Raw genomic sequence first — 24,075 nt, 5'->3', positions numbered from 1 at the left:
GCAGAGCCGCTAATCAGTGCTCACTGGGTCCAAGGCGACTATCCTTTCTCCCTTCCTAAACCGCCACACTCCTGCAGAGGAACGTGGCCGAGATGACAATGTTGGCGGCCCGGTGCCGAGGCGATGAAGACGGCCATGGTGTCGGGCATCATGATGCTTCGCTTTGCAGGGTGTCTCTGATCAGAGGAAGCTGTAAGAGGACTCGGGATGGCTCCAGAGACGGAATGTTGGACCTACCTCTCCTCTCAGTTTCACTTTGACAGATAAGCATCTAGTAGAGCAAGGGAGGTGAGGTGCTGCTTGGGAGACCTCTGGGCTCATTCACAGCGATGAGAACTGAGCATGGACCTGGGCATTAGCCACTATCACAGCGTGCAGTCGACAAGCAAGGTTGATTCCGGTTGCTCGCAACGGGCCAGACGTTGGGTCAAACATCATGCATTACGTTTTCACTTTCCGAACCAAACTTGCCTGTACCGCTACTCGAACTCGACGTCCATCTCGCACGCTACTCAAACTCGACGTCCATGTCACACGCTACTCAAACTCGACGTCCATCTCGCACGCTACTCAAACTCGACGTCCATCTCGCACTTGCCCTCGGCATAGGGCGGGAAGGCGAGGTATGGCCCGTTCCCGCGAATACCAGCGAGTTCGTTCCTATTATCAGCTCGTCTTTGTGAATAACCCACGTGCCAGATCCCGGCACGATCTCCCACTCTGCGGTGACTTTGTCGGCCATGCGACCGCGGTACGAGGCAATGACGAATCCGCCAGCCTTGCCAAACAACGTGCCGGTGAAGTAGATCTGGCCCTCTGCTGTCAGGATTGGGGGGGGCGAGAAGAGCCAAAGGGCCAGAAGAGCCAGAAGAGCCAGAAGAGCCAGAAGAGCCAGAAGAGCCAGAAGAGCCAGAAGAGCCAGAACTGGAGAGACAGAGAGAAGCGACGTACCGAACCGCTGCCATCCCTCGGGCATCTCGACCGAGACGTAGGCGCTCGCTCCGGACCCCACTGCGTCGCCGACAAACTCGTTGGTTTTCGTTATCGTCAACACCTTCCACCCGGTGTTTAGGGCCAGAGGGGTCATCGTGATTTCGTTCTTGAGGTGCAGTGTGACTGCTGTCAGGTAGATAGGGGAGGAACCAACCTTTCATGGTAGGTAGAGTGGCGGGGTTACATGTCGTGGGAGCCAGCGTCTGTGTGGTCTGTAATATATCAGCGATGTGTGCCAGCATCGATCAATCGGGTTGGAGCCGGCGTCGGAAAGAGTTCGCGTCCGAGCAATCAGCATGGGCCAGTTAAGTCTGTGGAATGTATCGGCTATGGTTACATTGCTATAGTACACTGCTATCTGTATGCACATGATCGGATCTGGGGTTAATGACGCCTTGGCATACTCACTCTTCCTTGGCATACTCACTCTTCGTTAAGCGCTGACCCGCGCGCTCTTCTCCTCCATCCGCGCGATCGGGTCGGCCAGTCCTCCGCGCGCAGTGGGGCTCGACTTGGCCGGTAATGGCGGTGGACCCATGGGTGATGATAATGAGTGCGCCGGGTCGTGACGCTTACTGATGTCGGCGAGCATGCCCAGCAGCGTGGGTGGAGACGAGGCCTGCATCGCGGGAGGAGACGAGTCGGGCGGGCTCGAACTCGAGAGCGACATTGTGGTGGGTGGGTGGGGGATGCGTGTGGAGATGGGTGTGGAGCTGGTTGCGGGTCGCCTTATATGCGGGTTGGGAGGCGTTGGACGTGCGAAGGCGGGAAGTGGGGTGTGTATGGTGACGACTAGTGGGAAGTGGGGGGTGTGGTGACGACTAGTGCGAGGTGGGTAACAAGAAGCGCAGTGGAGAGGTGGAGCTGTGTAGATCTTTACGAGTCCGAGTTTGCTGCCGCAAAGCACAACTAGGATAGTGGATATCGAACGGGCGCGTAGATATCCGTGTCGGGTGTGGTGGTGTTAGTCTGTGTCTGCTCTCTGCGTGAGGCTGGGGTAGAAAAAAGAGTTGTGAGGTGCGAGTCGAGGGGTGGGGCGGCGTACAAGACACGCACACATGGGGTTTTGTCACCTCGTGATCCCCGAGCTGAGGAGACATGTGATGCGGCTTGTCGCTTGTCAGCGGCGGTGGCCACTGACGCAGAGGCGGATACAGTAGCAAACTGGAGACCCCGCCAAGCCATGTTCCTGCCCCGAACTATCGCCAGGCGTCGGCTCCACCCAGCTGTTTCACACTCGGTACGCCGATGCTACGCCGACCCGCGTTTTGGGGCCTCGCGGGTCTCCAGGATATCCACGCGACAAGAGTTGACGATACCAGTTTTTGCGTGTCGGCGCTTAGTTGAATTGGTTTATCAGGTAGGACGATCGGAATGTAACACTAATTGGTTAAAACGGTGGCAGCGTTATATCCGCCAACTGCAAAACAACATTATTCTCGTATCTTTATGTCTCTATGTGACTCTATATCTAGTTGCTGGCCGTCTTGGTGGCCTTGGAACGCAGCTTGAGGAGGAGGAAGACAAAGGCGTATGACGAGATGACAAACAGGAGCGTAATGAGCGCTCCCTTCCACCCATCAATGTAGCGCGTAATGTTCAACGAGGCCAGGTACTCTGATCCCTTCGAGTATCCGCAGTACTCGCATCCACTCGTGGCGTCGGGGTTGTTGACGTACCCAGTCGCGTGCTGGAGGAACGACTCAAAGTATTGTCCACACGTCTGGCCAGCTGGAGGGTCGAGGTATCCATACTCAAAGCTCTTGCACTGGACCGGCTCGTTCCAGATCGGGAACGTGAGCAGGCCCTGCATGAGGTATGTGAATGGGTCGAGGTAGTAGAGCCAGTACCGCCAGAACGCCGTGATTGCAGGGTATGGGATCATGATACCGGCAAATGTGACGAGGATCGAGATGAAGAGCGGGAGAACCATGGCGGCAAAGACGGCATTGGGAGCGTAGGCCGCAATGAACTGACCCATACCCGTGTAGAGGAATTCGTAAAAGACCATGACTAGGAAGACGGGGCCGGCCGCACCAGCTGCCATCGAGAAGCCCGAGGTGGGGTACCACGTCGCCCAGTAGAGCAAGGCACAGATGACGAGGTATGGCCACTCGGCAATGATCTCGCCCAGCACAAAGACCTTCCACGAGTAGAGCATCGACTTGCGCTCGCGTTTCTCAAAGATGTCGCGGTTGGCGATAAACTTGGGCTGCGTCTGGACGATGACTCCAGGCGCGACAAAGACGAATCTGGGGTCAGAAAGGTCGGAAAGGGATGGACATGTTACGTACTGGAAGATGCTGAACACCTTGTCCTTGAGGCCGGCAAACGAGTTGTCAATCTTCCAAAAGGTAAAGCCGACAATCAGACCCGTCATGATGTGAAGCATAAACTAATTGTCAGCATCATCTTCAACCTTCTTCACAACTAGCCACGTACCTTGTTCATGACGTATTCCGTGTCGCGGTACAGCTGGACGTTGCAGCGGTGGACAACGACGCGGAGCTGGGTCCAGAAACTAGACGCAAAGCGGTGGTTGTCCTCCTCGGTCGTGGTGGCATTGCGAGCGGCTTCCTCGTTGACAATCTCAATGTCGCTCATCATCTGGTCACGCTCCGGGCTCGCCAGCCAGACCTCGTGCCAGTCGCGGCCCTTGCTCAGGTCGCCGGAAACAACGTCGATCATAAACTCGGCGGGGTTGACGTCTTTGGGCCATTCAACGCCGTTGCGCGAAAAGTAGTCGGGAACATCCTTGACTGCACCGAAGAAGACCGTACGCCCACCAGCCTTGAGGAGAAGGAGGTTGTCAAAGCCAGCGAAGAGAGCGGCGCTGGGCTGGTGAATGACACATACGATGGACTGGCCAGCTGCCGCGAGCTTCTGCATGAACTGGACGATGAGGAAGGAGGACTGGCCGTCGAGACCCGAAGTCGGCTCGTCCAGGAACAGAAGGGTGGGGCGGGCCACGAGCTCGACACCGATAGTGAGGCGCTTGCGCTGCTCGACACCCAGACCGGCACCGGGCTGGCCGATGATGGCATCCTCGAGGTCCTGGAGTTCGAGGAGCTCGATGATCGTGTCGACGTACGCGAGTTTCTCCTTGTCCGAGTATTGGCGGGGCTGACGGAGGAGCGCAGAGAACTCGAGCGCCTCACGCACAGTCGACTGGGGGAGGTGCACATCCAACTGCTCACAGTAGCCGGTGGTACGCTGGAACGAGATAGGCAGCGGCGAGCCGTTGAGCAGCACCTCGCCAGTGATCTCGCCCTCACTCTTACGCGCAGCCAGGACGTCCATGAGCGTAGTCTTGCCAGCGCCAGACGAGCCCATGAGTGCAGTAATCGTGCCGGCCTTGCAGTAACCGCTAATGTTCCGGAGAAGCTGGAGGTCCTTGCCCTCGTGCCGCACAGTGTAGTTGATGTCCTTCCAGGTGAACGTGGTGCCGCTGCCGGTAATCTCATCCACGCCAGTATCCGCACCGTGCGGCTTCTCGGTCGTGACAGCGGCCTCGCCGCCCTCCTCCTCGTCTCGTGGGAGGGTGCCGTTCTTCTGGGCAGCCTTGATGAACGCACCACCGCCACCGCGCTTGTACAGCGTCACTCCCTGCGTGCTACCAGCAGCGGGAAGACGCTCGAGGAAGAACATGCCGAGAACGAGGAATGCCATCCAGAGAGCGATGATGATGCCAAAGTTGCGCCAGCGATGGGAAGTAAAAAACTCGAGTGCCTGGTGCGAGTACACAGTGCCGCTGACCATTGTAGAGCCGGGAGAGCTGCCGACGATCGCGCACGACTGAGGCATGCCGTCGTAGCCCGGGCCGTAGGGAGCCAGCTGGGGCGGCGAGCAATAAAGGTCGAGGTTCTCAAGCTCGCCCGAGAGGAGGGGCTCGAGTGCATAGTACGTCGGGTTGAGCCAGCGGATCCACGAGAACCAGGGGTGCATGGATGGCTGGTAGACGACAAAGCCGCCGTACAGCACAAACAGCGTGAACACGGTACCCGAGATCTTGGACGCGTCGTTGTAGGTGTCGAAAGCGTAGCCGATCGTGCGGAAGAGGGTGGTCATGGACAGTGCCGACAGCCATGAGAAGAGGAAGGCGATCCAGAAGAGGCCGCCGTCCATCTTGAGCTTGGCCATAAAGTAGGAGACGAGGACGTAGAGGAAGATCTGGACGAAGAAGATCGGCAGGTCGACAAGTGTCTGCGCCGCGAGCACGGCGCTGGTGCGGTACATGGAATAAGCCTTGTGCTTGGCGAGGACGGAGCGGCCGACGAACGCCGACTGAACGTCGGCGAAAGACAGGATGATCGGGAAGAGGACGAGCATGAAAAGCAGACCACCACGAAGGAACAGTCCGGCCGTAGTATGGGGAAGAGCATAGTACACTGAGCCGTTGAACAAGGCCTGGATGAGAGTCGTAGCTTGGCGAGCCCAAAGTGACCACTGGTCACCCCAGCGCTGCTGGGCGTCCTTGATGGCGGCGGCCTTGATCTGGGCCAGGAACGACACCTTTTGCGGCAGGCTCTTGATCGTACCCTTGGCCTTGACGAGAGCGTCCCACTCTCGCGCGCTGGCCGTCTCCGCATCGCGCAAAGGCTTGTCGGCGAGGTACGCGTCGACTTGGGCGCGCATGCGACGCGCGACGTCGCTGTTTTGGTAAATGTGGGCAAATTCGGCAGCCGTGGAGGGAACACGGCCCTCAAAGCCAGGGATGATCTGGCGCTCGTTGAGCGCAGTCACGGCAGTCAGGTAGTCGGCCGTGTTGGCGCCTTCCATGTGCTCGAAACCGAGGGCCTCAAAGTACGGGCGTGCCTCGGCACGCGGGCCATAGTAAAGGAGGCGACCCTCGGCGATAACAGTCACCTTGTCGAAGAGGTTGTAGATTCCGTTACCGGCCTGGTAGAGTGAGACGACGTTGATGCGGTTTGTCACGTCGGAGAGAGTGCGGCAGACGCGCGCGAATCCGAGTGCGGTCGATGCGTCGAGACCACGAGTCGCATTGTCCCAGCACTGGATCTGAGCGTTGGTCGTGAGGACCTCGGCGAGCGAGACACGTTTGCGCTCGCCACCCGAGACACCGCGGACATACTGGTCGCCAACCTTTGTGTTGAGCGTGTGCTCGATACCAAACGCGCGGAGGAGGTCGTGCTTTGTCTTGTCCTGGTATTCCTTGGCGCTGATGGGCTTGCCGTTGTCGCCGAGAGGCCGAGCAGCCGGCGCAGGGGTCTCGTTGCGGAGCGCAAAGTCCATCGTCCGCCCAACCAGGAGGTTGGGGTCATGTAAGTCCTCCTCCGAGTTGAACGACACATCTGCCCGAAGCGGCCGCATTGCCTTGGACCCAGCCTCAAGTGCGCCATAGTACACGCCGCCCTCGGTGCCCGCATAACTCGATGTCAAGCCCGCGAGCGACTTGAGGAACGTCGTACATCCTGATCCAGGGCGGCCGACAACGAGCATCATCTCTCCGGGCCTGAGCAACCCGTTAAAGTCCTTGAGGAGGTAGCGCTCGCCCTTGCGCAGACCAGGCTCGCCCTTCTTCGGGATAGGCATGCCCTTCTGGTAGCTCATGGTGTCTTGGCCGGCGACGGGCTGCTTCTCGCGCAGCGCGGCCATGAGCCGCTCCGTCCTCTTCTTCTGCTTGACGACCGTCCATGGCATGAAGATGCTCCCGAGGTCTGGGGCGAAGACGACGTCGTCCGCGCCGCCGATGCCACGCACTGAGAGGTGGTCCCATGCCAGCGAGAGGTCACGGGTGGGTGGGATGCCTCGTGTGGCGAGGCCAGCCTGGTAATTCTGGTGTTAGGACAGTATGACGCAGGCGGCACATGATCAGACCTACCTTGAGATCTGTCTCAAAAGCGGAGACTTCCTCTGCAATAGTGGCCGTGTCGGAAAGTTCCTTTGGGATTGGGCTGTGCTCCTTGTTTGTAAAGCTTGGAGAGCGACTGTGTACAGCAGTGCTCACGACGGTCGAGCCTGACGCATCGTGATCTCCTATTGAGCGTCCGCTGTCTCGAAGCGAGACTTGACTCATTGTGTGGGTGTGGGTGTGGCAGTAACTGTGTGGATGATTGGGAACGTTCCAAAGAGATGACCCGGTATTATTAAGAATGTAGTCGTCTGCAATTCTGGGGTTGGTAGACCCTAGATACCGTCACCTGCGCGTCCCCGAAGCCGAATCTAGTCTGTCATCCCCGAGGTCTTTCCGTCTCCGGGGTTGGAGTAAAGGTTGAGGCCGCACTAATGGGCGCTTTGTGGACAGTTTGTGACTGGCGGCGATATAATTTTCCCTTTTTGCGGGCTCCAGGATTGCTAAGATAATCAATCGCCACCTGAATGCCGGCCGAGCGGAAGGGTGCGGATTGCTCTTTTACATAAGCAGCCAACCAGGGATGAGTAGACGTTCTTGAAATCATTTCAGGACAGGTCGATTGCCACACGTGTTTGTGAATACCGCTTCGGCGACCGTAGCAGCTAGTTGTGAGTCAATTTCGCTGGCAGCCTAGCGCGCATGAGGAACGGCACACCATGACTCGTCGCTCGCCGTCGCCGTCGGCCGACAGGTCGGGTTTCAGAGCCAGTCGACTTGCTTGGTGCGTGGGCCCGAGGCGAGAGCCGAGGGCCGAGGGCCGAGGGCCCAGGTCAGCGGACGCCGGCAGCTACCAATTAATTGATTAGCAGTCGGATGTAACAGCCGGCCAGTGCTCACTCCACTCCCTCGAAGCGCTCCCCCTCGCTTCAAGTCCGGATCCGTCGTTAATCAGTGACGCAGTGCGCTGACGCACGCCTTGGATGGCCGAATGGTATGTGTTTGACGTGAAAGTTGATAGACAAGGTATGTGGGTACGAGGTAGACGAGGTAGTGGGTAGAGAGACAAAAGATGGGGATGGGTCGATCTCATAAATCGCGGATCGTCATGGGAAGCCGTGCTGGACATTGCCCCCAGATGCACTAAAGCTTCGAGTTGCAGCACTCTTGTTGCGCGTGTTGAAACAAACCTACAAACTATTACACTGCTAGCTGCTAGTTTGCTGAATGACGGTATTTCCAAGTTGCTGCTTCAGGTGGCCAGTTGGTGGTTGCCAGCCCCACGACCTTGGGAATCACAATGTCTAACAATCTGAATTGGCCCAGCCTCATTTAAAGGTAAACATTCACCACCCCCCAAGCCTCACCCCAGCGCTAGTGCCAACTAGGCCATCAACCCCATGAGCCATGTAAACTAATCACCTAACCTTCCTCATTGTTCACCTCACCTCCGACATCATGAGTAAACGTCTCTCGAGACGTACCTATGCCGTGGCCTTTGCCCTCGTCTTGTTTCTATTCTTCGCCTTTGAAAAACTCGCCTCTCCCCGCCGCCTCGATGTGCGCTTCCTCCAGCTTGGAGAAACTCAGTGGAAAGGATACGCGCGCCCAGCGCGCCTCACAACTGTCATGGCCCACCAACCCGGGTTTACCGTCTTCGAGAATCTGTACCCCGTCAAACTGGTTGCGCTGATACCAGGTACTGGCAGAACGACTCGTTCTACATCGTCACGGACCAGCCGTGGACCATCCCAAATGTGGACCACATTGCGATCCGGTCGACGCCGAAACACGACGGCGTTCCGACAGCCGATAAAGCTGTGCGGATCCTCGCTATCCGCGAGCCAGGTATTAACGCGTTCGTGCGCGAGGAGAACCAGCTCGGCACGAGTATCCTTCTCGAGGATGCGGTCGAGCTCACCTCGTCCGCCGAGGACCTTCCCTCACCCCTCGTAAGTCGCTTCATGATCACGTTAACACCAGCTTCTAAACTACGACGACATGTGTGAGCTTACTTCAGTCTTATGAGCTCACCCCAGTCGTCTGCCACTACTACCACTGGATTGGCGAGACCTTCCTCGGCGCATGGCGTATCTGGAGCCACTACCGATACCGCGCAGGCGCGGTGCTCGACGACTTCAAGGTTGTCTCGTTCCCCTACATGTATGATCTGGACAAAACGCCCAAGGGCCTTAACTACGACCACCAGTGGGAAGACCACGCCGGTGCCAACAGGTTCTTTATGGAAAAGTGGTTGTGAGTGGCTCCTCTTTCAGAGCTGACTAAGCCCGGGGATTACGATCGAATCGCGAACGACCTGGGAAGCCCGCGCCGCGTCCAACAAGCTATATCGCATGCCCACCGTGGTGCTCGCTAACCGGTGGGCCGGGCATCGCGGGCCATCTTCGGCGTGGAAGCCGTGGGGCGACGTCCTCCGCATGCCCGTCCATCCGGGCTACCTCCTCAACCTTCGGCAACGCGTGCTCAAGGGATACAATGGGCCTGTGAAACTACACCCCACCCGTCGCCCGCGAGTTAAGTACCTCACGCGCCAGGAGACCAACCGGCGCCTCACCGGCGCGGCACATGAGGCGCTCGTCGAAGAGATGCTCAAGCTTGATAGGGAGGGCCTGGTTGAGTTCAGCATGCTGCACTTTGTCGATGGCGACTCGTTCCCGGACCAGGTCGCGCAGATCGCGAGCACCGACTTCCTCATTGCCGTGCATGGAAACGGCCTCACGCATAGTTTGTGGATGACGCCTGGGCCGTGCAAGGCCGTGTTTGAGCTGCAGCCGAAACCGTGTTCCCTAGTGGGGTTTAGCGTAGTAGCGCTGACGGCAGAACGATTTCAGTCCCCTAGCAATTGCGGCGGGAGTCGTGCACTACCTGGTCACCGAAGACAGTATGTGCACGCCCCTCGAGTGCGCCGACCGTGGATGTCAGGGCCACCCTGATGGGGTTAACCGTGCCAATATTGTCGTCGACCCGCAGTTGATCTCGCACCAGATCCGCCACATCATTGCGCGGCACTGGCGGGATGGCAGCGAGGTGGAATAGACAATGGGGCCGTAAGACCTCGTCAGCATATTGTGTTGCCCATGGATTGTGTGTGGCTTGGTCATGCAGTGTAGATTGCATGATGTGGGAGTGTAATGTACATTCTAGAAGGCGCCGCGCGTCAATGCGCTTGTGACCTTGCTCCTAGCGCGCAGCCGTGGCCCATAAACGTAGATGAGCACTGGAGCGAGACCTAGTACGAGGGCGATGCTAGCGACGAGGGTAGATGCGATGGGGAATCCGAGGTTGAAATACATGGCGTGGGTGAGGAGGGGAAAGCAAGCGGCGAAAATACTCCTACTAAACCCATGTGCGGCTTGTGCGCTAGCAGAGTAAGTCTCGTAAGCGTCGGCGAGGTAATTGTAAACGCCGGCGTACATGGCCGAAATGGCGGCGAAGGCGATGGTGAGAAAAAGAGCTGGGACGGGCCACGGAATATGTGGTCTTCCCGTCCATGCAAACCCGTACATGGCGGCGGGGAAGACGGCTGCCCCGAGCATGGCATAGTACAGGCGGGCTTCGGGTCGCGCCTGACCTGTTGACGACGACTTGCATGCTCTGGTGTAGAGGATTTCTTGGTGGTAAGAAGACAGGAAGCCGACGAGTCCGCCAATGACAGTGGTGAGTTGGATCGTGCCCAGCCATCCGGGGGACCATCCATACTGCCCAAACACGAGGAGGGTACTGCTCATCCCCAGGTAGATGCAAGACCAATTAAACCCGATCCAGAGACAGATTGCGGCGACGATGGGTTCCGTGAACATGAATTCTGATGTCAATTCTATTAGTTTTGAGGACGCACGGATGGGCCGGATACAAGATATCTGAATCTTGTGACCCAAGCTCTCGTCGGTTTGGTTTGGGGGAACGTGTCTAACTCGCGTTTCTCTTGTTAAGCGGGCAGCCTTGCGAGCGAGGAGGACGTCGGCCCTTGTTTCGCTTAAAGCAAAACATGCGCTGGCGCCGAGCGCCAGTGCGATTCCTTGGACCCAATAACACCAGCTGATGCCAGCGTACATCCCCACCCATCCCAACAAACCTGCGAAACCCTGCCCGACGAGATTGGCCAGCACGAAGAGGTTCATTGACAGGCTCCTCTCTCGTGCGCGAAACAGATCCGCAATAGATCCTCCAATTAAAGCGTTTCCAGCACTGGCAGCGACGCCCTGTATCGCCCGCATCGACAGCAGAAGGGCGAGGTTGGTGGTCAATGCCTGTGGGATGAAGAGGAGGGCGGAGAGCATCGTCGCGGCCTGGTAGATCCTCTTGCGGCCCAACAACTCTGACAGAGGAGCTGTGACCAGACTAGCGAACGAGAATGCGATTAGGTACGACGTTACGGAGAATTGGAAGCCTAGGCGAGTGGTGTGGAAGCGCGCTGGTCCCCAAAAGGCCATTATACCTGTACTGGTGCTGTTGGCGGCTGTAAGAAGGCAGATGTAGATTGGGATTAGGACGTTGATGTATTTCCGGCGGCGGGGCCAGTTGAACGGGTTCTAGGGTTAGGTGCGGGCGACTCAGCAGAGTGAGCAGAGCTTTGGCGTGGACAGCGTGTGGGGTTGGGGAAGCAAGTGTGATGGGGCGACAGAAACCAAGACACACCTCGGGATCATCCTCGTCCCATCCGACAACAACCACCTCCTTATCCTCGGATGGCTCGCTGTCCAAGCGCTTGTCGCTGGTATCCTCGTCCATCGTCCATGTCGATGTCGGGGTGTAGTGGGATAGGCAGTATTATGAGTTGCTTAATGGTCGAGGAAAGGTCGTATCGGAGACGCCCGTTGTGGGCGGTTGCGGCGGGAGATGGAGATGGGCGATGGCGGCGGGAGTTGGGCGGGGGCGGGAGTTGGGCGGAGTCGCGAGTTGGGCGGAACGGCACTGTTCAGTCATCTCGGCCTGTTCAGTCATCTCGGCCTGTTCAGTCATCTCATCCGTGCACGCCATCTCCGAGCGCTCCATCATGAGTATGTCTCGCGAGACCCCGAGACGCGGAGACTCGGTCATCTACTGATGGGGCTCCATCCAAGCGCCGAGTATGATCTGGTCAACCCCACCAAACCAGTTGATGGTCAAAGCGTGTTTTGGATTCCGCCGCACGCGCCTCTTGTTGTTATTTAAATCCCGCTTGACCAGTCTATTCGTTAAAAGTCGCGCGTTCGTCCTTCTTGCACTTCTCTCCACTCTTCACTGTCACTTTTGATTCTAAGAATATCGCGCAGTATTCCCAACCAGGGCCAACCCAACCAGCATGGATCTATGCACAGGTAGATCTGCCGCCAACTGGTGCCAGTGGGTTATGACCGGTAGCACAGCCATGTTGACAAGGTTGCACTGCCGTGTTGACAAGGTGATGTGTGAGTAGGGATCCTGACGTCACGCAACCTTGGCATTGTCTTCACATGATGCCCCTTATCTACATACCTCGCAACCACCTCTCCTTCTCTCACTCTCCCACTCCCACTCTCCCACTCCAATACAAACATGGCCAAGCACGACCCCGACGGCCCCCCCGCCTACTTTGGCAACGGCTCTGATGGCCCTGGCAAGGACAAGGGCCTCCCCATCATCCCCTCCTTTTCCTCCCAAACCCAGGCGCTCTACGCCTGTCTCCATCTGAGTAGAGAAGACCGAATCCGCCTCCTCGGTTTCCCGCCCCATATGGTAGAGGTGATGCGCAATACCCTCACCATTGCTTGGCCGGTCGGCTTGCAGAATTCCGAAGGTGGACCGGGGTGGCACGAGTTCAAGCTGCGCGGTAATCCTTGTAAGGCGATGCTTTGGACGAGTGATTAATCTCAGGGTTTGGACAGGGGCGCGAGGCCGTGCCAGCCAAGCGGCTTATGATTCACATTCTCCATGCCATGGCTAATGCTGGGTGGCATCTCGCTGCGTCGACCGATCTGTCAAAGAAGAATTGGGATAAGGATAGCCTCATGTTCCGCGCTGGACCGCCAGCGCATCGCATCATGTTCGCAGTCACTTTTAATGTAAGGACAAAAAGGCGCGGCTGACGGCTGACGCCAGGAAACGGATAAGATTCGTATCATCGATCCGCCAAACGAAAGTGTTCAGCAGGCGTTCATCCAGACTGTGGTCGTGAGTCGCGATCACAGATGACAGATCACAGATCTCTCCCTCTCCTCCCCTCCTCCTCTCCCTCTCCTCCCCTCACACCAGAACTCGTGGCGGGGCGGCATCCAGAACCAGAAGTTGAAGGAAGAGCGGTGTTACCAGATCAAGCTCCGCGGTAATCCATGGTACGCCTCCTCGGCACAGCAAGTCAACGACGCGCGCTTCCTGGCCCTACAGCTCCTCACAACCTTTGACAATCTCGGTTATGAGCTCTGTGCTACTATAGACATGAACACGGGCGCAAGCGAGGATAACCGCGATAGTACGTTGTACATGCTCGACGCGCAGCTGATCGCAGTGGACGCGTGGTTCTTCGCGGCCAAGATGTAGATGGAGATGTGGTGTTGACCTGATTCACTATGTCGCCGTCGCCGTCGCCGGTGGCGCTCCCAAGATCAAGATGTCCAAATCTGTATACATTATTCTGTATATTGATGTGCATAATGTATTGTTAGATCAGGCCAGGCCAGGCGCCACACTCCATACTGGCCCATTGCATGGCTGAGACTACCGACCAGCCACCTACCATACCCACCGTCAGTTGTCTAGAGCAGAGCTAGTGCACGCGCATTGCATCGTTTCGCCCCCGCCCACCCGCTGGCGTCAAGTGATGGCGTCAAGGGGGGCCACGCCACCTACCATACCCACCATACAGCACGACATTGACATGTTGCCTAGTACATACTTACTCTGGCAGGGCTGCTGTAAGCCCTTGCGTCTACTCTACCTGCGCCAGGCCTTGGAGCTGTTGGATGCTCGGTTGCGTGTCTAGTCGCGCCCTAATACCGTGGCCGCTTCGAGTCCCGGTCGTCGTGCCCGAATCCGCCCGGCCCATCGTGGTCGCGCTTAGGTGGCCCGCCATACCCTCCATCCCGGGGCCCGTAACCGCTATCCCTCCCGCCGAAACCACCACCAGGAGGTCCGAACCCACCGCGACCTCCGAACCCTCCGCCGCCGCCGCCGAACCCTCCCCTGTCGCCTCCGAATCCACCACCTGGGCCACCGCGGTATCCCCCACCACCACCACCTCCAAACCCACCCCCGCCTCCCCCAAACCCGCCGCCTCCGCCGCGGAACCCTCCCCGTCCACCGCGGAACCCTCCATCTCCCCCTCCCCTCCCGCCACGGAAGCCGCCGCGGCCACCAAACCCACCCCGTCCGCCAAAGGGAGTAAACGTCGGCGGAGCCTCGACGACGGGCTTGGGACGCCCGCCGAGACCGCCGCCCAACCGCCGCGGCTTCCATCCCTTGACGGTGCGACCGCGCTCAACGTCGACGATAATCTTCTTGTGGTGGATCGGAATCCCGTCCGCATCCTTATACGCGGCCTTCATGTCGCGTTCGCGCTCGTAGACGATAAAAGCGTAATTGCGGCTCTTGCCCTTCCGATCGCGCACGATCATAATTCGCTCAATGTGGCCGTACATCTCAAACTCGTGGCGCAGGTCCGCCTCCGTGGCTTTTGAACTCAGTCGCGAAATGAACAGTGTCTTGTACGGATCGCCCGAGACCTTGGTGTCGGAATTGGGGTCCCCTTTCATCAGTAAAGTATGGGGGGGGGGGGGGGGGGGGGGAACATACAATTAGCCTCAGTGTCCTTCTTGTATTTGACTTGGCGTTTGGTGCGCGCCTCACGACGCATCTTGACGGCCTCTTGGCCGATTACGCCGGCGGCGGCGATCGGGTCCTTCTTCTTCGACTTGGGCTTGGGCTCGGCCTTGGCCTTGGACTCGGGCTTGTCGACGTCCATCTCATTCTCCTTCTTGGATTCGGGTTCGGGTTCGGGTTCGTCACTTGGTCCCTCCATCCCATCCTTGTACTCCTTCTCTTCGGCCTCTTCGCGGAGCCGCTTGACGATGGAGCTGATGCCCGTTAGGCGGTCGGGACCGCGGTCGCTATCATCCTTGTCCAGCGGCCTGAGGTAGATGGCCGGCGGGCGGGGCGCGAACAGCCGCAACAGGTTTGGCGGGAGGTGGGCGGTCATGTGTGTTTATGTTGTGGATGATGCGCCAGAGGATCAAGAGTCGAAATCAGAGGTGTGTGTGTGTGTGGGGTGACAGGTATGACAGGCGCGAATCCGCTACATTCTGTGGTGGAGGTCAAAAACGCCGCCGCGTGTGGCACTTACCACCTCCACCTCTTCATTCATCCATCAACAATGAAGCGACGACAGTATCGAGGACGAGGAGGACGAGTACATGCGGATGCACATGCGGGCCCATCTGAACCAGTCCAAGTGCAGCCGCCTCCGCAAGCATATATCCGCGCATACGAGGCCCAACTAGTTGACAAGACCGGCCCCGCATTGATACCATGGGCAGGCGACGAGAGTGTCCTGGCTGACCGGTGAGCACCTAACTGGGAGCGGGCTGCGATTCAGCCTGTTTGAATTCACCAGAGCGAGCTGACAAGCAGCCACAACATCCTCCACCTCCTTCCTGACATCCCCTCTCCCCTTTCCTCTCTCGGCAGCAGCTCGGGCTCCATCTCAAGCTCATGGACGGTCTCTTCCGACGCCGAGGAAGAATTCGATCTCTCAGGTGACGAAGTTGCAGCATACGCTCGTACCCGGCGCCAGAAATGGGTCGACGGGCTCCGGGCCACCCGACTGGCCGAACGAGAACGCCAAGACGCAGATGAGGCTGAGCGGGTCCTGCAAGCGGAGGAGGCCGAGCGGGACGAATCTGTGAGTTTCAAGATCATGTGCCGTGGCGCAACAAAGTTTCCGAGTAGTCGGCTCCTACCCTGACTGAGTTGTGGCACTAGAGTTTAACGAGTAGAGGAGAGCTGCGAGTGGCATTCACGGAGGAGTCGTCATGACACAAGCCGCAAGCAAGCGCTCACGCAAGCCACCTCCTGACGTTGCGCAGCTCATGGCACATACTGCTCGCAGTCTAGCAGCTTCACCCAACGCCACAATACTCGTGTCCAAGATTATGGCGAGGCACGCAAGTGATGCTCGTTTTGCGTTTCTCCGGCCTGAAGGACAAGGCAAGTGGCCCAGAGCTTGGGCGCGCGCCAAGGCGGCTGCTGGGATTCGTCCCCCTACTGCAATAACTGCAGCCAGGAGCTCACAGAGTGGGGGTGGACTGGGCGGGCTGGGGGGTTACGACAGCCAAAGGGAAAGCGAAAGCGAAAGCGAAAGCGAAAGTGACAATGTGCGTCATCCACCGTCTCCCCCACCACCCCCACCGGAGGATATACCGCCTCCGCCTCCTCCTGGCCCACCGCCGCCCAGTCCTCCTATGTAATCTATCTAGCCGCCTAGAGTCCATTGGTTGCTCCGAGTACCAAGGATGCAGCCGACAAGCCACACACAAGAATGCAGCCGACAAGCCACATACATCATGTTCTGTACAGTATAGTATATACCAACTGATAATGTTTGATGTCTGATCGACCGACTTTCCTCGATCGTAGCGCACAAGGTTCGTGTTCGGGACGTTTGGTTTGTCTGGTTTGCTGGAACAGGAGAGGTACGAGATGATCAGAGGCATATGACAGTGGTGACATAGGAGAGTGCGTGGGTGTGTCAGGCGCGGTTTGAGCGCTCTTTACTGTTGAAAGGAGTCAGGCAACCCATGTGGGGTGGGATGATCAGGATGCAGGATATGCAGGAGATAGGTATGCGGGCCTGCAGGATGCTCCGCCGAGTTTGTGGGTCGGCCGGCCGGTAGCTGGTGGCCGAGCTAGCTCGCCGTAAAGCCGGAGCGACTTGGAGACTAGGCGTCGTCAGTAGCCACAACCCCGAAATCGAATCGAACGCCGTCAGACATCCAATACAAAGTTGACTCAGTGGTCTGAGTCAGAGTGAGACGCACTACTGTAGCCTACTGCCGCCAACCGGCATCTTGTTTACAGGATCATCATGTGGAGCGTCCATATGCTCAGTTGAGTGAAGCTAGATTAGAGTGAGTGTTCTGATCCCACCTACAACCGCTTTGTGATCATGCACGAGATTAATATAGAATATGAACAAGATTGTGGCTTGATCGAAAAGAAGTTGGCTAGATAGAGAGGTTGATACTTGGTGCTCAGCTGGTCACCCAGGGACAGGGCTTTAGGGTGACTCAGGATGGAGGGGGAAAAGAGGGTATGCGGTGGGATAGGGTTAAACTGTGAATTTCGGGAAAAATGGTAGGATAGCAGAGGTCAAAATGATGCGCCACCCGGTCTGTGCAAATGCTTCTCAGGGATATAAAGGGTCTTGTGGAACGACCTGGACCTGGGCCTGAGGCCGGTGCGCATGTGCGCATGTGCCCAGGTGCGTCATACAAGGAGGTTATTTGATTGTTGAATAGTCTTGAAGAGTAATGATTTGCTATTTGTTGCAAGTACTAAAGTTGTGCCTTGGTATTGCCACTTTGAAATACCTGAGTTTACCTGAGTGAAGTGGTTCCGCCACTTGTAGCCACTTTCAAGCCACCCTTTTGGGTACCCAAGAAAGACCAAACAAATGCTCTGCTCTTGTACCGATTTCAAAGTTGGTTCAAGACCGCCTTTGGATCTGGGGTGAGCGGCGACAACCTCACCCACAACCACCCCTCTGATTGACCTAACTGGCCCATTCAACTCGGACCCAATGAACTATTCCAATAGTATTCTATTCTCTCTCTCTCTCTCTCTTTAACCATCCTATCCATCCCTCCCCCCATCTTAAAAACCACAACAGTCGACACATCAACCATCAGTCGCGTCCAAACTCGCACAGGCATTCTCTGCACGTGGACAAACCAACACGACGCGAGCACACGCGAGCACACGCAACTTGGCTTGGAGGGAAAGCCAACTAAACAACCGATCCCCCACCCCTTGTGCCTCTCTCAATAGCCCAGACCAAAAGTCGGGATCCCTCTCCCCCCTTCATCTTCCATCCCTCTTTCAACCTTCCTCATCTCCTCCCCCCCTTGTCTCGCACCTGTTACCCGCACTTGCCTTGACCTCGACCGACCTGCATCCGCCATCTTGTCCTCACTCTCACCCTCATTGTTATTGTCATTGTCATTGTCACCAAAAAGTCATATCCCCTAGCGAGCTCATTTAGTCTTATCCTCACTTGCACTCTCCCTCTTTCATAATCAACACTACACTCAACGCCCTGCCCCCCATGTCAACCTCGACGGGGCAACGCCCCCAGCCAATGCCCGCACCAGCAAACCCCTCGCGGCCCTCTACTCGTAAACAATCCACCTCGACCGCCTTTCGCCTTCCCTCATACACCGGACGGGGAGGTTCACCCATGTCCTTTGGTGGTGCCATGTCGGGAGTGAGCTTTGGCCACTCGAACGCTGTTGGTAACATGTCGGGAGTGAGCTTTGGAAACTCAAACATGCCTAGCGGCAGGTCGTTCCGCCAAGGCTCGTACGGAAACATGTTTTATGACGGGTGAGTCCACACTGGGTGCGAGTACTCGCCACCCGGACCCCCAAGCCCCTGTGTGTTTGGTACTGACACCGCCGGCAGTGGATCACCACGCCTCTTTGACTCGGCACAGATGCCATTTGGCCAGTCCATGAACATGGACGGCTCATTTGTCACCTCGTCTGCCGCCTTCAACCTCGCAGGCTCTTACCGGGGAGGCCGCTCGTACGCCGATGCCGCAAGGGGCCTAGGCGACTACAGCCCAGCCATGCTATCCCACTCGCTTGCGTCTACCTCACTGAGGGACCATGCTTTTGGCGGTTCATACATTGGCTCGTCGTACAAACGTAGTCAGCTCGAGAGAATGCTCAGCACAAGCATCGGTAGGAGCAAGGAGAACGAGGAAGTGTACGCCTGCTGTGGCGACAAGTTTACTGGCTTGCACGCTCTTACCGAACATATCGAGGACAACCCAGAGGACCACCAGGACGACCCCGAGCCTCACCACGATGCCGGCATGTTCTCACCCTTGGTCATGGGCATGGACCTCGATCTCGAAACCGACCCATACAACGTCCCTTCCACAACCAACTCTACCCGCTCTTCCATCTCTCCCAGGCCAGTACCCAACTATCCCCTCACGCCCACGACCTCTACTGCTCCCCGCGCCGATCAGCCTTCCTCCAACGAGTCCACCGGGGCCACCGGGCTCAAGCTCTCCGAGTGGCTCAAGTCTCCAGCCAACATTGACGCGTCAGCTCTTCCAGACGGCGGCCACGTAATCGACCTCTCAAGTGGCGTGCCTAAGTTTGCATCTGCAGTCCGTGGTGGCTTCCGTGGTGGCAATGCTCCTGGCGGTCACCAGCGGTTCGACCGTGCTTTCAACGAGGTTGTCGCTGGTCACGCTGGTCTCGAGGACCCCAACAAGCCGCCTGGACCACTCGCTGTTGCACCAAGCGTTCTGTTTACAAAGGTTCCTGCTATGGGCCTTCCTCAGGCGTCCGCCGTCGTGGGCCGCCGCGAGGGTACCGCCGGTACTGCTGCTCCCGTGCCAGTCTCTGCCCCAGCCGCTGCAGCGCCGGCTCCAGACGCGTCCACTCCAGCGGCTGTACCAGCGGCTGTTGCCGAGGTCAAGAAGGAGGGTGAAGTCGCGGCGGTCACGACGGACGCGCCTGCCGCCGAAGGCGCCCCTCCTCCACCGCCAAGCGTTAAGGGTCCCGATGCTCGAGCGGCCGACACTCCGTTGCCGCCTCCGTCGCTCTTCACCACCCACAAGGCCTGGCGCTGCCCGAACCCAGGATGCAACAAGGCGTACAAGCAGAGCAACGGTCTCAAGTACCACCTCGCCAAGGGCCAGTGCGACTTTGCGATCCACGACGCTATCGGCAACGGCCTTACTCTCGAGGAGGCTGAGCAGCGCGCCCGTCCATACGTGTGCGCTGTCGGCGCTGGGTGCGACAAGCGCTACCGTCAGATGAACGGTCTCAAGTACCACTACCTGAACACTGGTGACCACGGCCAGTATGGTCTACGCATGATTGCCAATGGCACGCACCCCCAGCCAGCCGCCAATGCCCCGATGCCGAAGCGCGACCGCTCCCAGCAGCCGCGCAACAACGGCGTCCCGGTGCCGAACGCCAACGCCCGCGCCGGCGCTGCCCCCTACAGCGTACCGCAGCGTCCCACTGCGTCCAACCCTGTGGCTAACGGGGCTCCGAACGGGGTCGTCAATGGTGTTGTCGGTGTCCCCGGCGTCGCTGGTGTCGCCAACGGTGTCGTCAACGGCGTGCCTCACGCCGCCGTGCCGAAGCCAGCCGCGCCACCAGGTCCTCGCATGGGCACCTGGCCAGTTCCGCAGCGCGCGGGTGTCCCCCCTCCCACCGCTGTGCCCACCGCCACGCGTCCCGCCGCACCAGCGGTCACGCCGGTGACGGCCGCGACCAAGGCGCCGGCATCCACGATGCCCGTGCAGCGCGGCCGCGACGCAGTCCTCTTCTCCAACGTGGACTTTTTGGACGTCTAAGAGCGTCTCCTCTGTCGACCGGCATCGGCGTGTAGCATTTTTGGGCCTCTTTGACCTCGTGTGTCACCTAGGATTCTGTTTGTCATCATCCTCATCCTCATTCCCCTTTCCCCTCCACTGGCACCTATCGTCACATAATCAAAAGCGCGCGGGACGCGCGCATCCCCCCTCCACTTTCCCCTCCCCTTTCCTCTTCCCGCTCAGTCAAGAACCATTCTCCACTTCCGTATGCCAGTGTGTTGTAGCTCGATTAGATGCACATGTTTCTCATTGATGACGTGGTCGCATATTGAGAGGCGCCTTTTGAGCAGCACAATGACAAAGCCGCTCCACGGTGACGTATGGATGTGTGAACTGACTGAATGGGCCATGTAGCTCGATGTGTCGTTCAGAGCCAGAATATGAACAGCACTCACTATGATCGCCGCAGCATTCATTTTCGGCCAATTGCTCACTGGACTGATTCCTCACTATCTCACAGCACGGTTCACATTCCTTCCTGGAGCCTGCCGTCAGACCATTCCAAGCCATCCAATAGTTCTTGATGTCTCACAAGCCTGTGCACCTGGCTCTGCTCTGACCATGGCCGTATCTGGGCCGAGCTCTGGCCGGAACTTGACCATGGTCCATTGCGTGCGCGGCCGGCCACAAGCTGTCTGCGACAAGACTGAATGCCGCAAACGCAAACGCACACGCACACCCGCACTGCTGCTCCCAGCTCAGTCATCGTATTCATCCAGACCTAACAAGACATCGCCGATACGGACCGATACAAGAGTTCACTGACCAGGAAATGAGCTACCAGCAGGCGAGGATCAGGAACAGGGTTAGGACAACGCACATGTAATGACCTACAGTGTGCGTTGCGGGGTATGCGAGGGATATGCTACTAAATAATGGGCGCTAAGCGGAGCTGGAGGTGGCCACAGCTCCAAGTTTGTTCATCTCAGGCGTGGTGGTGGCCTCCCAGTCGACACACGTCAGACGAGCCCCGTGTATGTTGAGCCGTCTGACGTGTCAGTCGACAGCTCCCACTCACACTCGATTAAAGGGTACGGCGCAACAGACGGATGCGGGAGACTCTACTGGACCAGAACGGGTCGCGTGAGCCGGCCAGGAGCGCATCCACTCTATCCGATCCAGTCATACGAGCTCGACTTTTGCTCCTCGGATGCTAGAATGTGCTGTGCGATGTGCTGATCAGACACAGTCTCGTATTGTGCCGAAAAGTCGATCCCGCGCGCCGTGATGACGTACGGCATCGCGCCGTCGGCGACTCGCAACGAGTAGACCAGAATGCACGCCGCGTTCGACCAGTCACTGCCGATAGGAGGCAGAAGCTGAGGGTCGAAAGAGCCACGAGTGTCCTCACCACCATCGCGGACGATGCGCTGGACAATGTCCGTGTTGGGCACGCCGACGTCACCGAGAGACGCGTTGTAGTACGACGTTCTCAAGTTCTGCAGTAACGAGTTGTAGAGCTCGGCGAGGCGTGTCATGCGCACGGATCCTGCAATCTCGCGGGAGGCGCCTAGTGGTCGAAGGGGAGTGACAACCCTGGGTTGACGGTTCGGCCCATATGCGCTCTGCCAGGTGGCATCCGTCGTGACAGCCCAACCGCTGGCATCGTTCAGACAGTGCAAGACGAGATCGAGGCCGATGTCGGTGATGCTGTCCAACAAGAACTCGCGTGACGGGTCGTTGGGAGGAATGGTGACTGGGACGTCGATATGGTAGACTGGAATGGCGACTCCAGGTGACTGCGCCATCTGGAGCAGGAACGGATACCGGTTCGCGAGGTAGTTATCAAGAGGCATAGGACTGCCATTGGTCAAGGGCTCGGATGCGGTTAGTGAGACTGAACCGTTGCGTGAGTCTGCCGTCACCTCGATCGACAGCGGCGTGAACGCGGGTACACGTGAGAGCGAGTCGTTGCGGTTCGTACCGCGGATGGCGGACGTGCTGTCCCAATAGGGCGGGTCGGCCGCCCAGCCTCCTGGTCCGCCCGCGTAGCCTCCAGATTGGCTGGCCACCGACCCGAAGGACGGGAGTGGAGAAAGTGCACTCCGCACGGCCGATTGGGCAGAGGTCGCGCCCCATTTGGGCTCAGGGTAGATTGGTGACCGCTCCTTCCAGTCATATGTTGGGCTCGGTACTTCCTGTAACGGCGGTAGAGTGAGGTCGGCGTTCGACATTTGAGGTTTGACATCTGACCAGGGCGGACCAGCCGGCTGCCGCGGCGACACGCCCGAGCCTTGCGACTGCTGGGCATCATACGACGACGTTGACGTTGGGGAGCGGGCGTGGTCTTCCCATCCCCCATTGCCCATCCGCGCGCGAGATGAGCCCTGCGAGTAGCTGAATCGGCCAGATCCTAGGGCCTCGCCTTGGCCAGGCTCAAGATCACGAGGTAGTGGTAGTGGCGGTAGAGAATGAGGTGGAGGGTACGGAGCAGAGCTCTGGCGGATGGACCCTTGCGGCGAGTACTGGTAGTACGGGTCGCCTCCGCCGATGGTCCGGCCCTCGCGGTCCTTGCCCTTGCCGTAGCCGCCCCCGCCCCCGCCGGAACGGCTGTAGTACGAACCGTAGTCCTGCGACGGCGGCGCGTTCCAGTAGTTGTAGGCACGAGGTGTGGAGGGGTCCATTGGGGGCGCCTGGCTGTCATTGACTCCGGACTCGAGATCGAGTAGCCATGACGGCTTCGGAGCATTGGCTAGGTCGGTCCCTAGTGGATAGTTGATGATGGAGTAAATGATGTCGGGGAACTGATACGTCTCGATGACATTGGCAGTCGAACTTTCAGACGGTTCGTCGTGGCCGCGCGACTTGTCCTCAAACGTGAAGATCTCTTTGACTGTGCGGAGGTCAGCTGACCGTGACGGTGGGGTGTTTGACTCCGCCAGGTGGCGTCAAGGGCTGTTAAAGTGACTCACACTGTGCTGGTACCTTGTCCTTGAGCACCTGACTGTGGCTGGATATCTGCTTGCGGTTGTACAAGCGATGGGTGGCCAGCGTGCAAATGGCGGCGATGAGCTCATTACGGCCTAGTGGACGCCCAAAGAACTTGATCTTGGTACGCCCGTTTGGGGGAATGGCAGTGACGCCTGGAGGGGGAGGTCAGTGTTTGCTAAAAAAATAAAAAAAACGTGTGCGGGTGCGTGCGGCAGGGTAGTGGGGATGTTTGTAGGACGCGAGGAACAATCGTTGGGTCCATGGATGGGACCGGCGATATATTTTGCTAGCGGCGTCCAGTGTCCCACGGGCCAAAGGAAAGGCGAGGGGGGGATGTTGAGGGGGAGGGTTGATGGGCGCGATGGTAGATGAGATGATGATGGATGACTAGGTGGGCGATCAGAGGGGCGACTCACAGGTACAGAATGCCATTTCTGCTCTTGGGAACCAGATCTCCGACACCTTGGACCGTCGTTGGACCTTGCGTCGCTTCTTGGCCCGAGCCGAAGCGCCGCTGTCGCGGTCATCAACTTGGTCAACCAGAGCCACTGGGTCGTCCGGGAGCAGTGAACCCGCCACCTGTCCGTGCACATCTCCTCGTTCGGCGGGATAGCCTAACTCTGGACCCGGGGCTCTGCCGACGACAAAGGTGTAGAGAGTCTCTGGCGAGCAGATCGGGTGCCCCCCTGCCGAGTCCCCAGTGGAGGCCGCTGCGGGCATCCTGCTGGGCGGAGAAGGGGGTGCG

General features: G+C 58.2%; 9 protein-coding genes across 9 annotated transcripts; 4 read left to right on the top strand and 5 right to left on the bottom strand.

Annotated features, from left to right (window-relative positions):
- Positions 1-566: 566 nt before the first annotated feature.
- CcaverHIS019_0203920 (uncharacterized protein) lies at positions 567-1,154 on the bottom strand (the record flags this gene model as incomplete). Its single annotated transcript, XM_060597398.1, has 4 exons — positions 567-660; positions 693-816; positions 952-1,116; positions 1,148-1,154. The coding sequence occupies 4 exons, from the start codon at positions 1,152-1,154 to the stop codon at positions 567-569; spliced, it is 390 nt and encodes a 129-aa protein (XP_060454296.1).
- Positions 1,155-2,464: 1,310 nt separating this feature from the next.
- On the bottom strand, positions 2,465-7,030 carry CcaverHIS019_0203910 (uncharacterized protein; the record flags this gene model as incomplete). Its single annotated transcript, XM_060597397.1, has 4 exons — positions 2,465-3,245; positions 3,288-3,388; positions 3,436-6,789; positions 6,836-7,030. The coding sequence occupies 4 exons, from the start codon at positions 7,028-7,030 to the stop codon at positions 2,465-2,467; spliced, it is 4,431 nt and encodes a 1,476-aa protein (XP_060454295.1).
- Positions 7,031-8,263: 1,233 nt separating this feature from the next.
- CcaverHIS019_0203900 (uncharacterized protein) lies at positions 8,264-9,862 on the top strand (the record flags this gene model as incomplete). The annotated part of the gene is made up of 6 exons (XM_060597396.1): positions 8,264-8,472; positions 8,505-8,757; positions 8,789-8,810; positions 8,845-9,061; positions 9,093-9,615; positions 9,647-9,862. The coding sequence occupies 6 exons, from the start codon at positions 8,264-8,266 to the stop codon at positions 9,860-9,862; spliced, it is 1,440 nt and encodes a 479-aa protein (XP_060454294.1).
- Positions 9,863-9,966: 104 nt separating this feature from the next.
- Positions 9,967-11,557, bottom strand: CcaverHIS019_0203890 (uncharacterized protein; the record flags this gene model as incomplete). Its single annotated transcript, XM_060597395.1, has 3 exons — positions 9,967-10,631; positions 10,902-11,358; positions 11,465-11,557. The coding sequence occupies 3 exons, from the start codon at positions 11,555-11,557 to the stop codon at positions 9,967-9,969; spliced, it is 1,215 nt and encodes a 404-aa protein (XP_060454293.1).
- A 786-nt stretch (positions 11,558-12,343) lies between these two features.
- Positions 12,344-13,324, top strand: CcaverHIS019_0203880 (uncharacterized protein; the record flags this gene model as incomplete). The annotated part of the gene is made up of 4 exons (XM_060597394.1): positions 12,344-12,626; positions 12,662-12,849; positions 12,887-12,958; positions 13,040-13,324. The coding sequence occupies 4 exons, from the start codon at positions 12,344-12,346 to the stop codon at positions 13,322-13,324; spliced, it is 828 nt and encodes a 275-aa protein (XP_060454292.1).
- Positions 13,325-13,773: 449 nt separating this feature from the next.
- Positions 13,774-14,978, bottom strand: CcaverHIS019_0203870 (uncharacterized protein; the record flags this gene model as incomplete). The annotated part of the gene is made up of 2 exons (XM_060597393.1): positions 13,774-14,528; positions 14,576-14,978. The coding sequence occupies 2 exons, from the start codon at positions 14,976-14,978 to the stop codon at positions 13,774-13,776; spliced, it is 1,158 nt and encodes a 385-aa protein (XP_060454291.1).
- A 174-nt stretch (positions 14,979-15,152) lies between these two features.
- On the top strand, positions 15,153-16,262 carry CcaverHIS019_0203860 (uncharacterized protein; the record flags this gene model as incomplete). The annotated part of the gene is made up of 4 exons (XM_060597392.1): positions 15,153-15,340; positions 15,410-15,680; positions 15,844-15,946; positions 16,255-16,262. The coding sequence occupies 4 exons, from the start codon at positions 15,153-15,155 to the stop codon at positions 16,260-16,262; spliced, it is 570 nt and encodes a 189-aa protein (XP_060454290.1).
- Positions 16,263-18,323: 2,061 nt separating this feature from the next.
- CcaverHIS019_0203850 (uncharacterized protein) lies at positions 18,324-20,378 on the top strand (the record flags this gene model as incomplete). Its single annotated transcript, XM_060597391.1, has 2 exons — positions 18,324-18,379; positions 18,458-20,378. The coding sequence occupies 2 exons, from the start codon at positions 18,324-18,326 to the stop codon at positions 20,376-20,378; spliced, it is 1,977 nt and encodes a 658-aa protein (XP_060454289.1).
- Positions 20,379-21,508: 1,130 nt separating this feature from the next.
- On the bottom strand, positions 21,509-24,050 carry abaA (uncharacterized protein; the record flags this gene model as incomplete). Its single annotated transcript, XM_060597390.1, has 3 exons — positions 21,509-23,232; positions 23,312-23,482; positions 23,747-24,050. The coding sequence occupies 3 exons, from the start codon at positions 24,048-24,050 to the stop codon at positions 21,509-21,511; spliced, it is 2,199 nt and encodes a 732-aa protein (XP_060454288.1).
- Between the last annotated feature and the right edge of the window lie 25 nt (positions 24,051-24,075).

This window comes from Cutaneotrichosporon cavernicola (genome assembly GCF_030864355.1).
Source record: "Cutaneotrichosporon cavernicola HIS019 DNA, chromosome: 2".
NCBI classification, from domain to species: domain Eukaryota; kingdom Fungi; phylum Basidiomycota; class Tremellomycetes; order Trichosporonales; family Trichosporonaceae; genus Cutaneotrichosporon; species Cutaneotrichosporon cavernicola.
This window is presented reverse-complemented; position numbering and strand designations above follow the sequence as displayed.